Source organism: Monopterus albus, unplaced genomic scaffold, assembly GCF_001952655.1.
Source record: "Monopterus albus unplaced genomic scaffold, M_albus_1.0 scaffold2.1, whole genome shotgun sequence".
Taxonomy (NCBI): Eukaryota; Metazoa; Chordata; class Actinopteri; order Synbranchiformes; family Synbranchidae; genus Monopterus; species Monopterus albus.
This window is the reverse complement of record NW_018127882.1, coordinates 603,407-627,188: the sequence shown is the minus strand read 5'-3', so window position 1 is coordinate 627,188 and position 23,782 is coordinate 603,407. Positions and strand designations below refer to the sequence as shown.

At 41.4% G+C, this 23,782-nt stretch overlaps 1 protein-coding gene across 1 annotated transcript; it reads right to left on the bottom strand.

The window, feature by feature from the left end:
- On the bottom strand, positions 1–23,782 carry tspan17 (tetraspanin 17). The gene is made up of 8 exons (XM_020591900.1): positions 22,876–23,782; positions 7,567–7,617; positions 5,351–5,497; positions 4,453–4,623; positions 3,805–3,930; positions 3,369–3,416; positions 1,675–1,791; positions 1–1,408 (listed from the first exon to the last, which is right to left on the bottom strand). Exons 1-8 carry the CDS (start codon positions 22,960–22,962, stop codon positions 1,343–1,345), a joined length of 813 nt encoding a protein of 270 aa, XP_020447556.1. The 5' UTR covers positions 22,963–23,782; the 3' UTR covers positions 1–1,342.

Sequence of the window (23,782 nt, the reverse complement as noted above, 5' to 3'; positions counted from 1 at the left end):
GGTCTTCATTAGGACTGCTGACAACACTGACAAGATGTTGTTTTGCAGTTGTCTGATGGGTCAAAGGTAAAACAGGGGCCTGGTGAAATCAATCACTGACCCCAGAATAGAAATCTGTCTCTATGACAGGAGGGCAAATAAAGGATGAAACACCTCTAACATAAAGTTCTGTCATAATGTAGAAAACAAACATTTAAGACAGTTGTGGTAACACAAGTCAAGAACAAAGGCCCCAAACCAGCAATCCCATGTGCCTGAGGGATGCTCAGAGATAAACAACAACATTCTCATTAATTAAACCCTTTTGCCTGTACAGCACAGACCTAAAATCCAAACGCACCAGGCTGTTCCATACATTAAACACTAACAACATCCTCCAGTAAATCAACAGATAATACAATAACTGCAGGGCAAACAGGGCGATGTTCGAGGAACTGTTAGTGTTTTTCTGCATTAAGTTAGTCTATCTAAATTCAACAGACGCTGATGGGAAAAGAGACATGCTTTCATCCGGTGGCAGAAAGCATATATTTTTAGATGGGCCCTGAGGTATTGTGGGGCAGGGTGCAGAAATTCCAAGTAAAAGACAGGAAGAAGACAAAAATATGTGAAAATTAATGGCACTTTTTTTTTTTTACATTTTAAGTTAAAATTCAAATCTCTGGAAATGATTCAAAGTTGCAGGCATGACCAACAAGTGTTCAGTCATTTCAGAGGTCATAAAAGGTCATGACAGAGAAAAATGACACGCAAACGATTCAGTGTGTGTGTGCTGGCCAGCTGGTCAGCCTACAACACGATGTGTGGAAAAGCATGTTAAAACCAGGCTGTTTTTAGAGAGGTTCAACCTTTCACTGTGTGTGACAGTGTCTTTGTAACAACATGTGACCTAAAGAAGGGACTTGTTGTCTCTTTGCTTTGTGTTTCTTTTTGTACTATTGTCCATGGCTTCCAATCTCCCAGCTGACAGGAGTCCTTGTGCAACTGTGCCCCATAAATATACTTGTCCATGAAGAAAATCAGTGGAAAGAGAAACAAATAAAAAAAAAAACTACTGTCCTCTGTATATTTGGGCTAAAATCTCAGCTGAGTGGTAAACGAAATGTTGACTGGTTGGTCTGCGTGGGCTATTCTCTTCTCCGCCTTTCATGTCATTAAAGTAAACAGGGAAGTAAACTCTGCTTGTTTTCAAGTGCGACAGTGTGTATGTACTGCTTAGCTCAGTGGTAAAGCAGACAGACTTGAATGTCATCGGTTCTCCGTCGTCAGCTGGACGGGACTGTGTGCTGTGCTGACCTGCTGTGGGCCTGAGGTGCAGGGCTCCCTCACTTCACCTCTCCTGTCACCAGTTGGCTTTGATAGCTCTGACATCACTGACCAGGTTTTGGGCAAGGCAGATACCAAATATCTGAAGAGGAAGTCACACAGGACATTACGTCAAAGCGCCCACACAATGCGAGATCATTAAGGCTGTTACAGCTACAAAAGAGAGGACAGATGTATTGCAGGGGTTTGCGCGATGCTACCTGCTCTCACCAGAAGATGGCAGCGATGGCACAAAATCAGAACCCAGCCACATTGTTGGTTTAAACATGTCATTTCAAATGCACTAAGCTTCCTCATGTAAATGTTTGTAAGTAAAATAATCAAGCAATCAAACAAAGTACTGCTTACCTGTAAAAGTGCAATACCAACAAAGACTCCAGCTACAATGATCAAGTTGTCCTGGAGCCACTTCTCAAACTGTCCCACACAGCCCTTAGTGTAAATATATTTCTGCCGATGCAGATCCTTTTCAAAAACAAAAAAATATGAGTGAATAATTGTTATTTTTAAAATCACATTGAAATGGTCAGCTCTCAGACACAATGCTGGTCGTTTGCATGAGTCAAACAAATATCTGATCCCTGCCCTTCTGACTAATGCTGGACAGAGATAACATTTTGCCCACTGACTTCTTCACCACTGAGAAGGCATAAGGGGTGAGTGACAGATGAGTCACCCCGAGATTACAACGTGCCAGTGTCTGGACATCATGGAAAATATCAAAGCATGTATTGAGTTTCTCTGATGACCGTGTCTGGCCTGAAAACACAGGCAGAAGCTGCTTCCTCTTACTGAACAGATGCTTTCTGTGATGAATGTGGTCTATTCAGGCGTGGAAGTAAAAAGGCGTAATTTAGAGCAGCAAAGACACTAGAATGAGGAATAAAAATGGGTGTGAATGGGACTCTATACAATGCTCCCTTTGTTGCTCTTTGAGACAAACCAACCAGGCAAATCCTTTGTTCTCTTGGAAAACCTGAAAGTTATCTTTCCACCAACGTGAGGTCAAGGGAGTCACTGAGCATCCAATAAAAAAAGCAGGAAACACTATGTTGTTCTGGGTGTGAACTTCCTCCGAGGCTATTTCAGCCCTCTCCGTTTGTTGCGCTGGTGTCCTCCCCATGTCTGCTGCTCTTCCTCTTTCCCAGTCTGCACAGGAGCTTACTACATGGCACTGATGCTTTCAACAAAACGTTATTGACCACAGCGGTAGCACATGAGTGCAGAGAGAAAATTAATTCATACCAACTCTGTGGCAGGTGGTTCACTATTTTGCAGTGCGCCTAGCAACAGCAATCTTTCTGCCTGCAGTGCAGTGAGTTGTAACCACCACACCCACACACAGAGGAAAGGGGAATGGACTGGCATAACCCACTGAGTTGTCAATTACAGAGCTCAGTAAGGCTGCTCTCTAGGCTATAACTGGAGTCTAATTATCCCAGTTAGAAGAACAATCTGTTATTAAGGAAAGATGCATGCGCAGAGGAGTCGGTGTGATACTTAACCCTCTACAGTCTCTGTGTCTATGTCGATCACTTGTTTTTAGAAATACATGCTGTTTTGGAGCTTTAACAAGGAAACATATTACAGCTTTATTATCAAGAATGTTAAATAAAGATAATATAATATTGATTGGTATTTCAAACATTAATCCTACTGGGGCACTGAGATGAGCAATCAAACCCCATAACAAATTAACTGTCACTCTGCCCTCAACAACTGCTTAGATTGTTTCGTTCAAAAACGGTTTGCAGGTTGTCAACGTGCCCTCAGGAGTAATTCCACTCGGTTTACCCAGAAAAGCTGGCACTGACTGCCAATCATGCTCCACTACTGCTAGTGGCTGCACTGTGAACGACAACTGGTTCTGTTTAAAAAAGGCTGATTTATTTGAAAGATATTATAAAGCACTATTAATTTTCAGAGAGCTACATCCTGAAAACAAAATAACTGGATACTGAGAAAGACAAATATGGGGTTAAATGTAGAGAAACCTCTAAAAGATTGACACAAGTGGTAGAGGCATATTTAGAGATACCAACCCCTTGAAGTCGAACATCATAACCACACTGCGTGTTGATGACATCCTCCTGTAAAACAGACAAACACAACAACATGAGGTGCTCCGTCAGATTTTAAATGTCACCATTTGAACCACTGTTCAGAGGGTGTGAAATTTCCAATATCTCTTCATATGTCTGAGAGACAAGAGGAGAACCTAAAAGATTTAAGAACTAAATGCTATGAAGTGGAGTGTACTGACTGTGTTGTGGCAATAGCTCAGTGTTTGTTTAATACTGGGGTCATTAATACCAGAGTACTTTTAAATCTTCAACATCTTGACCATTTCATCTACAGTCATAAATAAACTCAAACGCTAAAAGAAATAGTGCAATTGCACTGCTCTTAGATTATTCACTCAAATCATAATATATGATTATGCCACGATTAATCATGCAACATTGTTGAGTGACTCACTGCAGGGTCTTTGACACAGCAGGAAAATGGGACTCCACAGCGCTCCCTACTGGGGTTCAGGTCATTGCAGTTGAAGTACATGTTCAGGTTCCAGTCGTCAGGCCCATGAGCTCCACAGCATGACCACTGAGACAGCAGCAACAGTGGGCAGAGATTAGACTGGCGACTCTGTCTAACAAGCAGATTTATTTTCTCTGATCTGCTCTTCAAACAGCTCTTTAAAGCCTGCCTCAGGTCAGCCTGGGTGGATAGCCAGCTTATTGTGGTGATCAGCAACTACAGATAGTGAGACTCAAATGGCGAAACTACAGTGGATCTAATTGCCTTTACAGCATGATATGACAGAGCCCAGCATTTTCACAGAGGGCCCAATTACCTAAACGGTTTCATTCTATAACTGGATAATCGTTTGACAGAAATGCAATCACATTAATCATCAGATTTGCACCGCGACTGCAGTGGCTGACTCATTCACCTTTCTTCCCAGAACTGAGCCCATTCAACATGTTTCTAAACACATATACAGTAAACACCAGTGTTTACAGAGCTTGGAGTGGCCTGTTCCTACCAAAAAAGGTGATGTTAGAAGGATGGTGGCTTTCTAACTGTTAGTGACGCACGAGTTTCAGTCAGCATGGAAGGACTCACATATTCCTGGGCAAAGTCAATGAGATTCTGCAAGTCAATGTCATCACGGTAGGCCTTGACATTATTGTTGATGAAAAGGTTGAGCTGGTCTTTGATCCAGTCCTTAAAGACGAAGGCAAGGATCCCCGCAGTCAGCTCCAAGAAGAAGATCAAACCCAGGAAAACAGAAAACTGGGAAGTACATGATGCACACAAACAAACAAAATACAATAAATGTCACTTTAACCGGGGAATCTGGGTGTACCCAAGAAACTCCTGTTTTCTTACAATCAGAACAACATTTGTTTCCAGCATTTCTTGTAAAAGGATTAAAAGGACCCAATATCCCTGAGCACATTTGGTTGGAAGGCCTGTCCTGATGTGCTGAGTGAGAGTGTGGCAGCAAAAGCGCAGTCCCAGAGGTACCATTATATCATCCCTTTACAGTAAACGCAGGAGGAGACAGGGCTAATGATAAATGCACAAAAGCCACATTAGCTCCTCACTCTGACGCCTGACTTACTGCTGCTAATGGACATCGGCTGGACTTAATAGCTTCTCAGTCAGAATCGCAGCCAGCAGCAAGGCAAATCTGTCTCCGTCAGTCACATGCTGTCATCAATACAGCTGAACCCTAATAACCCTAAATTTGCACTGTCATGATCTGAGGCAACAGAGTAATTCTCAGCATTTGAAAAAAATATGCTGATGAAGGAAGCACTGCTTGATAGATAAAACATTTTGGTGGTTCATGAGGCATGGCTGAGCGTTTCTGATCATTCCTTCTAGATTAAACAGGAGTTGGTTTAGTGAGGAGATAACATCTTTTTGTCATAGCATTTGATGACACGGATGGTGTCGGATCTGCTGTGAAATGCAGTGGTTAAAATGGTGCTCAGAAAGTCGAGGGCTGCCTTACAAATTTCAGCAGAAAGGTGTTCTCTCTGAGGGCTCCAATACAGCCAGCAAAGCCCAGAATGAACATGACCCCTCCTACAACGATGAAGAGCCACACTGGGTCAAAGCCCCCTAGATCTGTGATGGATGACAGATTGGACAGCACGCCCTGAGGGAGAGGGAGAAAGACAAAAGAGAGTGCTTAAAACACTGACTATAATGCTTTGAAATCAACCCTTAACCATGTCTTTTTTACAAGTTCTCATCAAAAGTTCTCTCTCTTCAAAAACACACAGTTAACCCTGAAAAGAGCATGTGATGTTAAAGAGAAACAAGTGAGTTGAACTAATGGCGCAGCTGAGAGGTCAGCTAAGGCTGCAGAACAGTCTATTAGAAGACAACTCTGTTATTTGATTAGAACAGTATCTATCAAGTGTGTTGCTTTCTAAATAAAATAAACCCCCAGAGGCTTTTTCATCCATTTATCTACAACATAATTTCACTCTCTGGCAAATCTCTGTTCAGCCTATAATAACAAAACAAAAGGCACAGTTAGGAGTTTTCTGTTGTAGGATATGGTTCTTGTTACCATTGCTAACTCTGAGAGACGAGACAGTCCAAGTAACTTCAAAACAGTGCTGATTTATTCAAAGGATCACAGGTAAAATTAACATTACACGCTCAGGTATCTTGCACCTCCAAACTGCACGCAGGCAGATGTAAGATGAAAAACAGACGTCTCTGGTGCCAGCTTTGCAGCTGGTCATAGCAGTAGTCAAAACATGAAGTAAATCAGTGTGTGTGTCTGTTGATTAAGTGGTGTGTAGCTAAAAACATTCTCACGACCTCTAGTACATGTCGTGACTTAAACATAAGAACATATTATGGCTAAGGCTACAGTTATACACATCATAATAATAATATTAAACACCCTGTCTGCTGACAGTCATCAACTCTTCTCTCTAGTTATCCTTGACCAGATGTACCCTGTAGAAACTGATGAGCATGCCTAAGCATTTAACAGTCTAACTAGACATCCTATCTCCACTAAACATTTCTAATACATTAAGTATCTATCCAATATCTATCTGACTAAAAATACCTAACACTGTGAACATCCACAAACAGACATCTACACTTCCTCTGCACTGCATGTCCTGTCTTCACAGCCCCAAGGCCACAGTATGTGCGAGATGTTTTCCTGTCAGCCTCTGGTCTGCATCACGCCCAGCACTGACAATCTGAAGCCACAACATTTCTCGAATATATATTTCACCTTAATGTTAAACAGCAGGATCATTAGAAGATGAGTTAAAGTCACAAGATAGCACATAATGAGGTACAATGCTTGAATTCTGACTCTTTGATGATCTTTCAGCATCTCTTCACACATTTCTCACCTATATTGAAAGGGAACCCTCCAGGGTTAATATGCCTGTAAATATGGGCAACCTCTCTTATTTCTGAAATTCTATTTGCTTGTCAGATACAGTGCACACTTGCAGCTAAAGCCCAAGAAGCTGAAACCTCATACTGCTTAAGTTAAGCTCCCTATGCACTGAGCTAGGGGACAACCACAGGGCAAACACAATACTGCATTCATGTGTTTTATGGCAGTGGTGCAGAATAAACTGCCTTCATTTGAATTTATGTATGAGGCCCTGAAACAATAATGTAGTCTGGCAGCATACAGCAGGCTTGAAACTAATCATCTTAGTCACTGAGACCCAAACTCACCATTACGCCTTTCCAGTAGCCACTATTCATCATTCGGCCTAATCCCTTTAAATTATTCATGCTGTTCCACAAAGGTACTCTGGTGGTGCAGGCCTATTTGCACAGAGTTCATACCCAGACATTACTAATCAGTACATGAATCCATGCTGGTCCAGCATTTACTGAACAGACCGGTATGACTTATAGCTAATTAATGAACAAAGTGATTATAAACTTGATTCTAGAGGTTCTGCATGTTGCCATGAGCTGCTACACACAATAGTTAATGGCAGCACCTGACATTCGTAGCCTGTACATGGTTTTAAAATAAACTGTAACCAGTTCAGACACAAAGAAGATGCCCGGTGATTGTGAGTCAGGAGTTTGTAATTTTAGCTTGTTTCCATCCAAGCTCTCTCCTGCAAACTGTGCTTCTATCTTGAAGAATTTGAGCTATGCTGTTGAGGCAATCATGTTGTGCTTCACCAGTGTGTTTGTGTGTGCGCATGTATTTATACTTACCTTCTCTGCCCATGCCCACAGGCCTATGCTCAGGAATGCTGCTCCCAGTAACTGTCAAGCAAAGCACACAGAAGAAGCTTCACAATTAGACAGAAAGCAGCTACACCCATCACTTAGACCCTTTTAAAAGCATCCTCAGTGACAAATTAATATAAGCTGAACACTTCCTCTGTCAGGACTGTGTAGGTGTGGTTTGATCACATTCATTTACACTGGTATCTGTGGCAAAACATGTAAACAACCTGTTTTATAATCTTTTTGTTCAACTCTGATCTATGACATCATTTTTCCTAAGACAGCCTGACCCACAAACATGTGAAAAGAAAGTAGTCATCAAAAACTGGCAGATAACAGCATGTTCATGTGGAACCCCATCACCAATAAAAAAGAGGCTAATTGAGAGAATCGGCTTTTAGAGACTGTAGAAAAAAAAGGGGGCAGGGGTGGATTCACAGAATGTCTTAACTAGCTGTGGACAGAGTGAATCAGTACATCTGCAGGTTAGTGTGATTGTGTTGTGCTGCTTAAAAAGCTTGAGGATCTGATATCCTGAGAGTTAAGGAAAATTCCTCTGGCATTAGCCTCCTGTCTCAAGGAAGGATGCTAAAAAGAGAACTTCAAAAAGTGCTGTGACAACCTGAGATGGCCACAGTACTGCAGGGCGCCAGACTGCAAGTGCACTCAGGTGCGACTAATTTTTTTCACAGGCTGCACGCTGGGTGCGACTGAAAAATCGGCAGGTGTTAAAGGGTAACAACAACCCCACATTCTACTAGAAGCCTCTCTCCCAGCATTCAAAATGCAACAAACAGAGAAACATAGGGGCAACTAGTAGCAGGCGTGGCTTCATGACTATGTGCGATGAGTAGGGTCAGGGGGACTCCTGGGAGACTGACCACTGCTCAGTGTTGCATGGATGGAGTCAGAGCTAAGCTAACTACCACAAGAAGCTGCATGTTGAACTTTACTTTTCTCTGCTGGAGAGACAGGGATTCTGAAGGTGCTCCAACAGTCAGTGCAAGCATGTTACTGGCAGAGTGTCAGCAACTTGGCTGTTCATCATGGTTAACGTTGCTGTTCGTCAACCCTAAATATCTCGTTAAGCTCTTAATATAGCAGAGATATCGGCGGGTCTGTGTCTTATGTTTACTGCCTCTGCCGAGAAATAAATCTTATCCATATATAGCACTGTTTTTCAGGACACTGCTTTCACCGAAGGAAAAAAAAAACAGCAGGATCATTTTATCTCATAAAATGACTTAATGTGGTCTGCAAATTTTTAGCTTGTATAGTATTTGTTTACATGTTGGAACATTAAGCACATGGAATTACCTGTTAACAGTAATGCTACTTTAATACTGAGGAAATCTTAAAAGCCCAACGATTCTCAAACAAGTTCTGATGCATTCCAGTCCCTGCATCAGTAATTTTATATCATCTTGTAATAACACGATCTTGTCTCATAATTACACATAATTACACAAAAAACTTTTTAGCTTTAAGCACAAAGCATTAAAGTTATACAATGACAGCATGAGGCACAAAAAATGAACAGATTCCTGTTGCTTGTATGGTACACTCCTGTTCCTAGGTGTTTTCAGTGGCAAGAGAGCACTAGCCAGGCGAGTGAGAGAGCTGAGCTTTGCATTAAATTCAACGCACCCTATCACACAAATGACAAAGCATGGGGCCAATTCATCAGTTGAGCGATTTTCCCATTCATTATGCTCCACATGATCCAAGTCTCTCTCTCTTAATTTCATCATAAAATATAAGCATATTTGATTGTAAGGTAATTTAAAACAATTTGTGGATAATACTTAATCTTTCTTTTACATTACATTGTAAAACACCATCACATCTGGCACTAGTGCTGCCACCAGAAAAACTTGGTGTCAGTGTGAAATGTTAGTCTGGAGTCCTGTACTGCAGTGGTCCCCAACCCCCGGGCCGCGGACCGGTACCGGTCCGTGGATCAACTGGTACCGGGCCGCACAAGAAATCATTAATGATTTCCGTTTTATTTATTATCTGAGTCTGAACGATCTTTTATTTTGAAAAATGACCGCATTCTCTCGGTTACATCTCGGTCACTTGAGCGCCAAAACTGGCTTACTTGTGCGACATATTCAGCCTGCTCAATGAACTCAATCTGTCACTTCAGGGGAAAATGACAACTGTCTTCAAGTTGGCAGATAAAGTAGCTGCATTTAAAGCCAAACTGGATTTGTGCGTACGGCGCGTCAACAGAGGTATTTTGGACATGTTTCAAACATTAGCGGGGATTTGGGGTGACACTGAGCCTGAGTCTTCATTCTCCCAGCTGGTGCACGATCACCTGTCTTTGCTTTTAAAAGAGTTCGAGCGCTACTTCCCAACCACAAAGGACCCACGAACTGCCAAGGAATGGATCCGCAACCCATTTGTCAACAAACCAGGTGAATCCAGCATGTCTGTGCAAGAAGAAGATCAACTGCTGGAGATCGCAAATGACGGCGGCCTTAAAAGTATGTTCGAGACAACAACTCTGTCGGTGTTCTGGATTAAAGTCATGACAGAATACCCTGAGATCGCCACCACAGCACTGAAAACTGAGACTTTGATGTTATACTCATGTTATGTTGTTGGCGCAATGTTACGAGGAAGCTGCTAATAAAGTTGCATACAAGTACACAGTAAATTCACATATATTATTATATTTACAATATAAACAATCTACGTACCCCCCCGGGCCGCAGTAAAATTGTCAAGCGTTGACCGGTCCGCAGTGATAAAAAGGTTGGGGACCACTGCTGTACTGGACTACACCATGTAAAGATATAAAATTATACAAAAACAGCAATCAGGCTTCAGGAACACACTTTAGACTTTGGATCAATGAATATCACCAATTTCTGGGTAGTGTGGTTTTACCAATGTAAAGTCCTGGTGCTGGCCTTCCACTTTCTGGGAGTCCATATTGAGGAGGATCTGACCTGGGGCGTGAATACCTCTGGACTGCCTAAAAAAGGCCAAGCAGAGACTGTACTTCCTACTAGTGCTTAGGAAGAACAACATCTCCCAGAGACTGCTGGTGTCCTTCTATCGGTGCTCCATTGAGAGCAGCCTTACATACTGTATATGTGTATGGTATAACAGCTGCCCAGTGGCTCAGAGGAAAGTGCTCCTGAGGGTCATTAATATGGCCCAGGAGATCATCGGCTGCCCTCTCCTCACTCTGGAAGAACTACACAGTTCCCACTGCCTCAAAAAAGCCCAGATCATCATTAAGGACACTTCACACCCAGGACGTTCACTCTTTGAACTGCTGCCGTCAGCAGCAGATTAAAGAATAGCTTTTACCCAACAGCAGTTACCACACTCAATCCTGCTAAAAGGGTTTAGAGGTCTGTTGTTTATTTCATTTTTCTAGCGGTTAGGTTTTTTTATATGGTCTTATTTCATATGTTATGTTTTTTTCTCATTGCTGTACCGACTGGAGGTCAATCTGAAATTTCACTATATGTGTTATAATGACAATAAAGGATTATCTTATTTTATCTTAAAATGTTATTGTGCTATTAGCTACTTAGCTGCCACAGAATGTCATTTCTAAGACATTTGGGTGGTAATGAACTTAAGTGAGGCACACTACAACAGCAGAGCCTAAAGAATAATAGTTCCATTGAAGCTGGGTTAAATCATATGGTTGGAAAGCAAAAGAACCAGGTAAATATGAGGCAACCTATCAGTGTACATATATCAAGACAAACAATGTGGCAATATACCAAGTTACATATGCTGTTGTGGCTCCTGAGTGGGGAAACTGACGCACGGGAAGGCAAGCAGATAGAGCAGGTAGAAGAGATTAGACTGACAGAGTGGTAACAAACTATTTAGCTTCTAACTGCAAATAAACCACACAGATTAAAGACAGCACAAAAACAGTGACAGAGAAAATTCAGTCAGTTATGCTTGGACAATTCACTCCTCTATTTCAAGTGTCCTTGAAAGAATCTGGGGGCTAAACAGAGCCTGCACCTTCTTTATGCATGACACAATCCAGCCTCACAAAAACCAAAATGAATGTTGCATTGTAAACTTAAAAATTCCCTGAGGTTATCACCATGGCGCTGCCCTGACATAGTCTGAACTTTGAACATGCATTGCCAATCGTTTAACATGACTGTTTGCCATGTCCAACATCAGCAATTGAATGCTAATTAGCTACACTTGACTGAGAATAGCTTGTATTTGTGTAGGAACAATAACAAAATACAGTGCTGCCTTCAAGTGTTTAATGAAGTTTCTAAACATTTTTAGAAAGCAGACATGATCCCAGAGCTGCAGAAATGTAACATTTAGGTAATAGAAAGCACACAATCCATGTTGCCTATTGTCATGTGTCACACTGCATCATTCAGTATGTCCTGTATAGTATTTATAGTAAACAAACAACTACTTCTGGCTAACTGCTCAGATCATTACTGAAGGCCCTGGTGGTTGGGTAATGACACATCCCTTTCTCTTATTCTATATCTCGAGTTTGTTTTCTACTGTGACCCTCTTCAAAAAAGGGCAGAAGAAAATACAAAGCATCTTCATTCTGATGCTTCTGAACTAAAACACCAGTCAGACAGCAGAAAAATACTTCTGTTATATGACCAATTTTGTTATTATTTCCGGTCAAAAACACATCAAGTTGGATCTTCCTCAGGCACAGCTTAGGGCGACCTTGAAGGCAGCATTAAGCGAGACAGCAATGGAGGTATCCATGCCTGGTAGCCTGTCATTTTGGCTTTTTCCACTTTTTCTGAAGCTTCCTCTCAGTCAGTGACTATTTCCATTAACAGTATTTATACAACACACCAATCCTGACTGCCTCTTTGGAGAGGACAGTGTGCTGAAGAAAACAAAATTTAGGCAAAAAAAGATAAATCTGGTTTAACTACATTTCTTTCCTTTTTGATCACACTATAAAAAGATTTGACCTCCCATTAACTCACAGCACCACTAGGTTGTATTGTGAAGTGTCAAATACAGTGAAAGCATATTCTGATAACCAGTACAATGTGTGTGTTTTTAAAACCTGCAAACAACTTCCCTCGTGGGGACAGTGAGGTTTGGATTTAAGTGAATTTGACTGAATGAGTACACTGAAACTGCCTTTGTACTGTACTTGTTTCCTTTTATCTACCTTCTCCCACAGTGTAATGTAGACAACCACAGTTAAGTTCAGGTTAGTCAAAGGCAATGAAACACACACTACCTGTGCTAAACTCTATCAATGAGACAAAAACGTCTTTTCAGATAAACGCTTTTTTACTGAGCAGATAAAACAAAGTGAAATTTTAACATGAGATGCAAGTGTTGCACAGTTTCTACATTCATCTCAATAATTAAGCAATAAAACTAAACAAAGAAAAACAGCACTGTGCCCGTTTCTCGTTGCTTAGTTTACACTTCATTGCTTCTGTTTGCTTGCAGACAAGGTGTTTTAAAACCCCCTCAGGATTTACTTCTATAAATCTCACTTGATCTTGCAAGTAATTTGTTTACCTTTCTTCTGTGTATTTTTATCCTTCCATCTAATCCCCGAGTATTTATCACTGCATTTCTCTGTTTTATCACTGAGCAAATAAAGTCTAGAACAAAATGTCCTTGTGCAGTATCTGCCCTGTTATTCAAATAAGGCTGCTCAGGTTATTTCTCTGTCAACTGCTCGTGTGAGATATGAGTGTGTGTGTCACAGAGCGAGGGGTTCCTCTCCATCTGGACAGAGAGGTTATCGGCACTTGAGAAGATGCCTCCCCAAGTCAGATGATCCCATTAACCTCTACTAACTAACAGACAAACCAAGCTTCATGCTGCCTTCACACACACACACGGTACAGGTTTACACAAGTGTGACTCCCCTTCACTCACTCCCTAAAAAGCTGAATGTCTAATGGATGAATGTCTAATGGATGAATGCAGCCATTCTTGATGATATCAACAGCACTCCCAACAAGCCAAACAAGATGTGAAGCTAATCTGCCTCCGCAGCAGCAAAACACTTCCATGTATTTTCCACCACTTTGTATGTTTAATGGCTGTGTTCAATAAAGACATGAAAGATCATGGCAGTTTGTGTTTTAGCAACTTAGAAATAGTGTTTGTTGATATTTGTGCCTTTGTTGAAGATCAATCACATTTCATGGCCACGTTCTGCAGAAAACCAGGAAACTCCAAACTGTGGCATTACTTTTTCTTGCAACTGTATATGACAGGGAAGGCTAGGCTTGGCTCACTGTTGAACTGAATGCTGAAAGCCTGCTTCAGTGTTAACTAATAATGTTAAATTAATGCAACATTTTGGATCTGCTGGGATAATAGATACTGACATACTGCTTAATGTTATGAGATGGCATGAGATGTAGTAGACGTGTAGAGACATGTACTGTTGTTGGAAGGTAAGATTAGCAGTTACATTTGACTGCTGCTAATACAGCAAGGCAAGCTCTCAAATCTCTGATACTGTATGTTACTAGATTACATGTCGGATCATGTGAAAGAATAAAAAGATACTGATATATTATCAAACATTATGGGACAGTAACATGTCTGTGCAGATTCTCAGTCATCCAGATCATAGTAAAATGAAATAACCTTAGAAAAAACAACTGGACTGTCCAGTCCAGTTGTTTTTTCTAAGGTTATTTTATTATGGGACAGTAGTATGCACGCCAATAGTATACAACAGCAAATTAAAACACTATGCTTGGCTCACTAATGCTACAGTATTAGTAGTCAAACTGCACGCAAACAGCCTGCTGCTAATAATTCAGTCTCCCTGATAGATTATATGTTGGACGTGCACACGTCCATACTAGATCTGACCTTTCTCTATCAGTAATTAAGCCTCTACTCAAAAAGCCTACTCTTGACCCAGGTGTCCTAGCTAATTATAGACCAATATCCAATCCAATCCAGTTTATTTCTAAAATTCTGGAAAAAGCTGTTGCTAAGCAGTTATGTGACCACTTGCACAAGAATGATTTGTTTTAGGATTTTCAGTCAGGTTTTAGAGTCCATCATAGTACAGAAACTGCACTGGTGAAAGTCACCAACGATCTCCTCCTAGCCTCAGATAAAGGACTTGTCTCCATACTTGTCCTCTTAGATCTCAGTGCTGCTTTTTGACACCATTGATCACAGCGTCTTATTGCAGAGACTTGAACATGTTATTGGGATTAAAGGAACTGCACTAAGTTGGTTCACAGCATAAATTTGTATTGTTATGCATCTCTGACAAAACTGAAGTTATTGTGCTTGGGCCTGAAAACCTTAGAAATCTGCTGTCTAATCATATAGTTACTTTAGATGACATAGCTCTTGCCTCCAGTACTACTGTGAGGAACCTTGGAGTCATCTTTGATCAGAATATGTCCTTTAAATCACACATAAACCAAGTCACTAGAACTGCCTTCTTTCACCTGCGCAATATTGTGAAAATCAGGAGCATCCTGTCTCAAAGTGATGCTGAAAAACTGGTCCATGCATTTATTGCTTCCAGGCTGGACTACTGTAACTCTTTACTATCAGGTTGTCCCAATAGAAAGTCGCTTTCAGCTTTTCCCCTTTAGGGGTCGTCACAGCAAATTGTCACACTGACGACTTACATGTTGACATTTGGCACATGTTTTACACCAGATGCCCTTCCTGACAGAACCCTGACTCAAACCCGGGCCACAACGGCGAGAGCGCTGCACCTTAACCACTAACCTACCAGGGACGAGCCTCCAGTTAATCCAAAATGCTGCAGCCAGAGTACTGACAGGAACTAGCAAGCAAGATCATCTCTCCCATATTAGCTTCTCTCCACTGGCTCCCTGTAAAACTCAAAAAAGAATTTAAAATCTTTCTAACATACATTGAACAAAATTATAAATGCAACACGTGCCCCTATTTTTCATGAGCTGAACTCAAAGATCTATGACTTGTTCTATGTACACAAAAGGCCCATTTCTCTCAAATATTGTTCACAAATCTGTCAAAATCTGTGTTAGTGAAGACTTCTCCTTTGCCGAAATAATCCATCCACCTCACAGGTGTGGTATATCAAGATGCTGATTAGACAGCATGAGTATTGCACAGGTGTGCCTTAGGCGGGCCACAATAAAAGGCCACTCTAAAATGTGCAGTTTTACCACACAGCACAATGCCACAGATGTCACAAGTTTTGAGGGAGTGTACACTTGGCATGCGGAATGTCTACCATAAGCCATCTCCAAAGGCATTTCAGAGAATCTGGCAGTGCATCCAACCAGCCTCACAACCGCAGACTATGTGTAACCACACCAGCCCAGGACCTCCACATCCAGCATCTTCAGCTCAAAGATCGTCTGAGACCAGCCACCCGGACAGCTGCTGCAACAATCGGTTTGCAAAACCAAAGAATTTCTGCACAAACTGTCAGAAACCATCTCAGGGAAGCTCATCTGCATGCGCATCATCCTCATCGGGGTCTCGACCTGCCTGCAGTTTATCTTTGTAACCAATTTGAGTGGGCAAATGCTCACATTCGATGGCTTCTGGCACTTTGGAGAGGTGTTCTCTTAACGGATGAATCCCAGTTATCACTGTACAGGGCAGATGGCAGACAGCGTGTATGGTGTCGTGTGGGTGAATAGTTGAAAGGGGTGTGTTAAAAAAATAGCAGTGTGGCATTCAATCAGTGAGGTCATCAATTTTGTGAAATAACAGGTGTGAATCAGGTGGCCCCTATTTAAGGATGAAGCCAGCACTTGTTGAACATGCATTTGAAAGCCTGAGGAAAATGGGTCGTTCAAGACATTGTTCAGAAGAACAGCGTACTTTGATTAAAAAGTTGATTGGAGAGGGGAAAACCTATAAAGAGGTGCAAAAAATTATAGGCTGTTCAGCTAAAATGATCTCCAATGCCTTAAAATGGAGAGCAAAACCAGAGAGACGTGGAAGAAAACGGAAGACAACCATCAAAATGGATCGAAGAATAACCAGAATGGCAAAGGCCCAGCCAATGATCAGCTCCAGGATGATCAAAGACAGTCTGGAGTTACCTGTAAGTACTGTGACAGTTAGAAGACGTCTGTGTGAAGCTAATCTATTTTCAAGAATCCCCCGCAAAGTCCCTCTGTTAAAAAAAAGGCACGTGCAGAAGAGGTTACAATTTGCCAAAGAACACATCAACTGGCCTAAAGAGAAATGGAGGAACATTTTGTGGACTGATGAGAGTAAAATTGTTCTTTTTGGGTCCAAGGGCCACAGACAGTTTGTGAGACGACCCCCAAACTCTGAATTCAAGCCACAGTGAAGACAGTGAAGCATGGTGGTGCAAGCATCATGATATGGGCATGTTTCTCCTACTATGGTGTTGGGCCTATTTATCGCATACCAGGGATCATGGATCAGTTTGCATATGTCAAAATACTTGAAGAGGTCATGTTGCCTTATGCTGAAGAGGACATGCCCTTGAAATGGTTGTTTCAACAAGACAATGACCCCAAACACACTAGTAAACGAGCAAAGTCTTGGTTCCAAACCAACAAAATTAATGTTATGGAGTGGCCAGCCCAATCCCCGGACCTTAATCCAATCGAGAACTTGTGGGGTGATATCAAAAATGCTGTTTCTGAAGCAAAACCAAGAAATGTAAATGAATTGTGGAATGTTGTTAAAGAATCATGGAGTGTAATAACAGCTGAAAGGTGCCACAAGTTGGTTGACTCCATGCCACACAGATGTGAAGCAGTTATAACAAACTGTGGTCATACAACTAAATATTAGTTTAGTGATTCACAGGATTGCTAAATCCTAGAAACAAAAACGTTTGTACAACATAGTTTTGTGTTTGTACAGTCAACGGCAGACACTGCTATTTTTTTGAACACACCCCTTTCAACTAATTGCCCAATTTCACAGCCTTAAGAGCGTGCATATCATGAATGCTGGGTCTTGTTTGCTTTCTGAGAATCTACTGCACCTACTGGTAACTTGTTTGCCATGTAGCAATAAAAAATATACTAAAAACCTGGATTATTCTGGTTAGTCACATTGTACTGCTATTATTTTGAAGGTTGCCCTGGCCCTGGAGCTCTGTTTCTGATGAGCAGCCACCAGCCACATCGACCTGATCAGTGTTTGATTGTTTGTTGTGTCTTGTTGCTTTTTTTCTTTTGTCTATCCTCTATCCACTCATCCCAACCGGTCGAGGCAGAAGGCCGCCCACCAAGAGCCGGGGTCTGTTGAGGTTTCTTCCGTTAAAGGGAGTTTTTCCTCCCCACTGTCGCCAAGTGCTTGCTCAAGGGGGATTTGTTGGGTTTTCCCTCTGTAATAATAGTGATAACAGTAACTCTGTAAAGTGTCCTGAGATGACTTTTGTTGTGATTTGGTGCTATACAAATAAAATTTGATTGACATGTTGTCAAACTCTCAGCCCGACTGTAAATACATTTGCACATTGGACTTATTATTTTACACAGTATTGCTATGTAATGGGTGAATGAGGCTCAAATGTAAACAGCCTCATCTCTTCAGTTTTCACTCCTGCATCTCATCCTGATACAGCGAGTTCATCAGTCTATGTGGGAGAAGCGGTGATGAGGGGGCGCTGTAGGCACATTTGCATATATTTGAATATTCATAGATCCTGGAATGCAACTTCAAACAGACTGCAGTTGACTCAGGGTATCAGAGTAGAAATCATAACAAATCTAAAAAGAAAAATCCTCTGCCTCTCTGTTCACATTTCATTATATATGTGTACACACCTGTTCTAAGGAATATAACTAGGAAACAGCTGTCCAACTGTTTCTGAAGTTTTATTGGGGCCACTAAGGCTGCCCCCTAATAGTCAAAAGACCTGTCAGTTGACCAAGACTCTTCTAATCGAGTCTTTGTTTTAAACTTTATTTTTTTGTCAGTGTGCATTATAGTAGAAGGCTGCCCCAGTCAGTATTTTCTTCATCTTCTCATTTAGGTGTGCCAAGCAGAAATTTGCTCAATAGTTCCCCCTGTAGTCGGGGGTAAAATACCCACATCAATGGTGACACCGTCTGATACATGGATGTACCGATGCATTAAGGTCAGGCCTATTTTGCAAATTGCAGACTGAGGAGAAAAAGACAAAAAAAAACCCATTAGGACAAGGCACAAAGGTGAGATTTGTACTTTATTAGAAGTGTTTTCAAACATTGTGGTCTACTTTTACAAGAGAAAAGACTGTCATGACAATGTGACTGGTTTTGCATAGTCTAATGTTATGTTAAAGCGCAACGCACTTTACCAACTGTTTCTGCAACCCGCATCCATCCGCACAGGACTATGACGCTAACAGAAATGCAGGGAGAAAACATTTCAGTGACAAATTATAAAGCCAGCCCAACCTTATATATTGTCAAGGTTGCAAGAGATTGAGAAGTGAAAAGGTTGGGCCTTTTTGATAATGTACATTTAACTGACTGCTAACTTTGACAAGTAAAAACAGGTAGCCATGATTGTCACATTTGTTTGCCTCTCTAATGTCGTATGCTGTTGCTTTACTGGAAACGTAAGACGGGTTTTAGAATTTAGAAAGTAAGGACTGTGCGCAGCCTGTTTCTGCTTTGAAAAGCTTAAATTCAAGGCGACTATTGCAACTGCAGACCTGAAATGTTTGAATGCAATGTATCTCTTTTAGGGGTCGTGAGGTTTTTGGCCAAACTCCTGTTGCCAAACACCATCTGCTAGTTCAGGAGGCTTAACAGTTGATTACTTTGCTTTTTCAAAAATGTTTCTTTTAGCAGACAAAACTTTTTAAATGGAGGTAGTACAGGACTCTCTATTTCTTCTTTTTCAGTCTTTTGGCAGTCTTTGGTTGATTTACTAGTATGTTTTGGGTCATTGTCATGTTGCATGGTCCAGTTCTGCTTCAGCTTTAATTTTCTAACCGATGGTCTCACATGTTCTTCAAGCACCTTCTGATACACAGTATAATTCATGGTGGATTCTATGATGGTGAGCTGACCAGGTCCTGCTGCAGCAAAGCAGCCCCAAACCATGACACTTCCACCTCCATGCTTCACAGTTGGTATGAGGTTCTTTTCCTGGAATGCTGTGTTTGGTTTACGCCAAACATGTCCTCTGCTCTGGTGTCCAAATAATTCAATTTTGGACTCATCTGTCCAAAGAACATTATTCCAGAAGTCCTGGTCTTTGTCAACATTCTCTCTGGCAAATGTCAGTCTGGCCTTGATGTTTCTCTTAGAGAGCAAAGGTTTCCTCCTTGCACGCCTCCCATGCAAGTTAAACTTGTGCAGTCTCTTTCTGATTGTAGAGGCATGCACTTCTACATCAACAGTAGCCAAAGCCTGCTGTAGGTCTCGAGATGACATTTTAGGGTTTTTGGAGACCTCGTTTAGCATCTTGCGGTCTGCTCTTGGGGTGAACTTGCTGGGGCGACCAGACCTGGGCATGTTGGCAGTTGTTTTGAAAGCCCTCCACTTGTAGACTATCTTCCGGACAGTGGAATGGCTGATTTCAAAATCTTTTGAGATCTTTTTAAATCCCTTACCAGACTCATAGGCTGCTACAATGTTTTTTCTGAAGGCCTCTGACAGCTCTTTCGCTTGCACCATGGTGCTCACTCTCACTTCAACAGTCAGGAGCACACCAAACTAAATGTCTGAGGTTCAGATAGGGCAAGCCTCATTCAAAATGCTGAGTAACAATCTACTAATTATGTGCACCTGGTGTGATATACCTGTGTGTGATTTGAGCCATTTTAAGAGGGCATACATGTGAGGGTGTGCTATCTTTTTCCTCAGTTAGAATAGGCATTTTTGTAGAATTACATTTACAGAAGATCTTGAAAAGACTTTTCTTCAGTTTTACTTGTTTAGTTGTATTACTTTAATCTCTCTGTATTGTTAAAATTGAGATTAAATAACCATATATTCAAACATGTTACAAAATGCACATGCTTTCAAAGGGTGTCCTAATTTTTTCACATGACTGTATATGTTTTGTTTTTTTGTTAAAGAAAAAGAATGAATAGTCACACTGAAGAGTCAACTGACAGTTGACTGACAAAATACTTAGTTAGGTACAGCCCTTGCCACAAGTGTCAGTTGTTATCATTGATTAACCTGCAGACTTACTCTTATCAATTAGTTACTTTGTCAAGAAACTGCTCAAATGCCGATTGTAATTTTCCAGAGCCCAAGATAAAATATTCAAATGTATTTTATCTGATCAACAGTCCACATATAAGGCTATATGACAAAAAAGCATCAAATGCTCACATTTGAGAAGCTGTAACAAGAAAAAGTTTGGCGTTTTCTGCTCGAAAAACTTAAATGATACATTTGTCAACACATGAATTAATATGGCATGAGTGATGATTCCTCACATGGCTGCATTCACACTTGGTTCTCTACAGCTTTCCACCTGTGGGGTGATCACCAAATACAAACTTTAGTGTCATCTGTGAACAGACACTTCAAGCTGTGGCTAGCTAATAACACACAGTCTGCATCCGACCAACTCAGCAACTTGGTTACAGCTCAACAAGCTCTTAATTACAGCCACACAGAGCCGCCAAACATTTCAGCAGCTCAGGCAGAAAATGCGATTAATTAAGTGGATGTGAGGAATGTGTCTATTCTAGGGATGAGAGAAGGTGTGTTGTTCTTGGGTGAGAGTGTGTGGCTGTCAACAGCAAGCTCGGGCGCTGGAAGGATTCGCAGAACCCAGAAGCATTAGGTTTTATTGCTGTATTTTGTTCACAGTATTTGTGCCTCACAAGTATTCTGTCTCAATTTAGGCAGCATTTTCAAGCCTGACAGGGTCAGTATAGGAAAGATAAATAGGTTGATTTGTGGAAAATAAACCCCATCTCACTTTATTTCAGCAATGTTCTGGCTTGTCTGTCAAATCCAGTTCTGCAGGACACAGACAAGAGAAAAAACATCTTCTAGTCATTAACGGAAACAGCTAGCGAGCTGGAACGCATTTCATTGTTTTGCAGAGACACAGGACTGTTAGCTGGGCCTGAGTGTCAAACTGTCTGTAAGAACACAGTATGAGTCAGACAACACAACACTAAAGCCCTATGACTCAATATTTCCTGGTTGATTGCTCAGTCCAATTGAATTACAGAGCACTTTTCATTTTTGTGAACCCAACTGTAAATGTATAGATGTATTTTCTTTAAAAAAAAGTTGCCTGTGGCACTGTTTGGCAGTTCATATTACCTTACATGACTGATGAATGGTATAATATCCCTACATTATGAAGGAGTGTTGAGAGATGAGGAGGTGAAGATGAATGGAGGAACAGGAAGAGAGCCGGTTGCATGTGCTGACCAGTCTGACTGAACACATATACAAGGAGAGAAAACACAGAATCCCCCTCTGCAGTCTTTGTTCTCACCATCCGTCTTTGTGCATTTGTGGGTGTGTGACTCAAAAGAAACAATGCTGTCCCACAGACCCAGAGCACTAGAGTAATGGAAGGAGTGAAAGGGTTGTTTGAAACAAGGAGGGCTAGGTGGTATTCAGGCCTGTGTAGCTATTTTCTTCAAACAGTGTGTGTGGGAAGACCCACTGGGGTCTTTCACCCACACATTACAATACACCACACCAGCCGGACTAAGGCAATGTGGACAGCTGAGGAGGGAGCTGTGTGTGTGGTGGTGGGGGGGGCTGAACATAAAAACTTCAGACTGGGGGGGGGGAAGAGATGCGAAGAGCTGCAGAGAGGGCATTGTAAGAGAGATGTGGGCTCACTTGCCACTGGTCTAACAATATGAATGTAACTGGAGCCACTTCTCAGCAATGAACATCAGTTCATCTCATGACCTTCATAAAAGGAAATGTTACAACTAAGAGCAGGTCAATACAGAAAAATGCTTTCGAATGAGTAGAGGTCTGCTAAAAGAAATAAATGTTACTTTTATAAGTCATGGCAACAATGTTAGCTTGGTGCAAATCTGAAAGCCCTGCAGCACAACTAGCCACATACTCCAAACAGAAATCTGTGACTTCCTTTTTATCAGTTAAGTTGTTAAACTTGCAAATCCGCTAAGATGGTTGCCAAACAAACATCAAAAGAGAACAACAACAAAAACACATAGCAATAGAAATGTGGTGTTCTAGTCAACTCACGTTATGAATAATCATATTAGACTTGGATCATTAAAGTTCAATTCGCCAATATTGTGCTAACGTGCTCAGGACCTTTACTTGAATGTATTACTTTAAGTTAGCACCATTCGCGTTGTTTTTATCGTCATATCGAGAGAGAAACCTTACAAAAACTGTATTTACTTACCCAGAATATAATGTTGAATCCAAATAAGGAATATTTAACACAGCAGCTGACCTCGGCTCCTTTAATGTGATGGTGTTTTCTACTCATTCTTCCAAAGATAGTGGTGGCTAAGTGGCAAGCTAGGCAACTAACTACCAACGCTAACGTTACCGCTGGAACTTCGTAAGCTTGGCCAAAGCTGCAGTTTTCAAGCCACTGAAGCCACGGTTAGTTGGCTCCATTAGCTAACTAAACAAACTCGGGTTTACTCGCCGGACAGTATTAAGAAGCTCAAACACATGCATATAATTATTGTTCCTCGCTTTACCCATTAGCTTGCTAGGCTAGCTAGCTCGCAACTTCTATGGATAGCATTAGCAGCCAACAACAACAAATCCCGGGACACTTGGCGTTAAGGCACAAACATTCATCTGCAGTTCAGTCGATATTCAAGTTGTCTGACGTTCATTTCGTAGCGCATACCGAGACATCGAGAATAAAGCCCGTGGACTTTCTGCTAAACGTCCCCTGAGTTATCTCAGTTGCGGCGCCGTCGCTTTTAAAATCTTCATCCTTGTTTTAGAGCTCTGTAACAAGCCCGTACTGTCATTGATGATAGCACTGCGCTGGCTTTCGCCCTTTTCACCTCAGGAGCGGCCTCTTGTGTTTCCGTGAAGGTTTTCACTTTTCTGGCCCGACCATATTACGAGGAATGGCTTGATAATCATAACGTTAATTCACCCCCTATAACTTGAGCATTAATAGAGTGAAGTCCAAGGATATTTCAGGTCCAACAGGGACTGCCAAGGTTCACAATCTAATTTATGCAAAACTGAGAAAAATGGTTAAAATAGTGGCTATTTTAATTACATGGCTCACAGACCACACTGTTAATCTGCCCATCCACAGCAAACTAGTTACACTACCA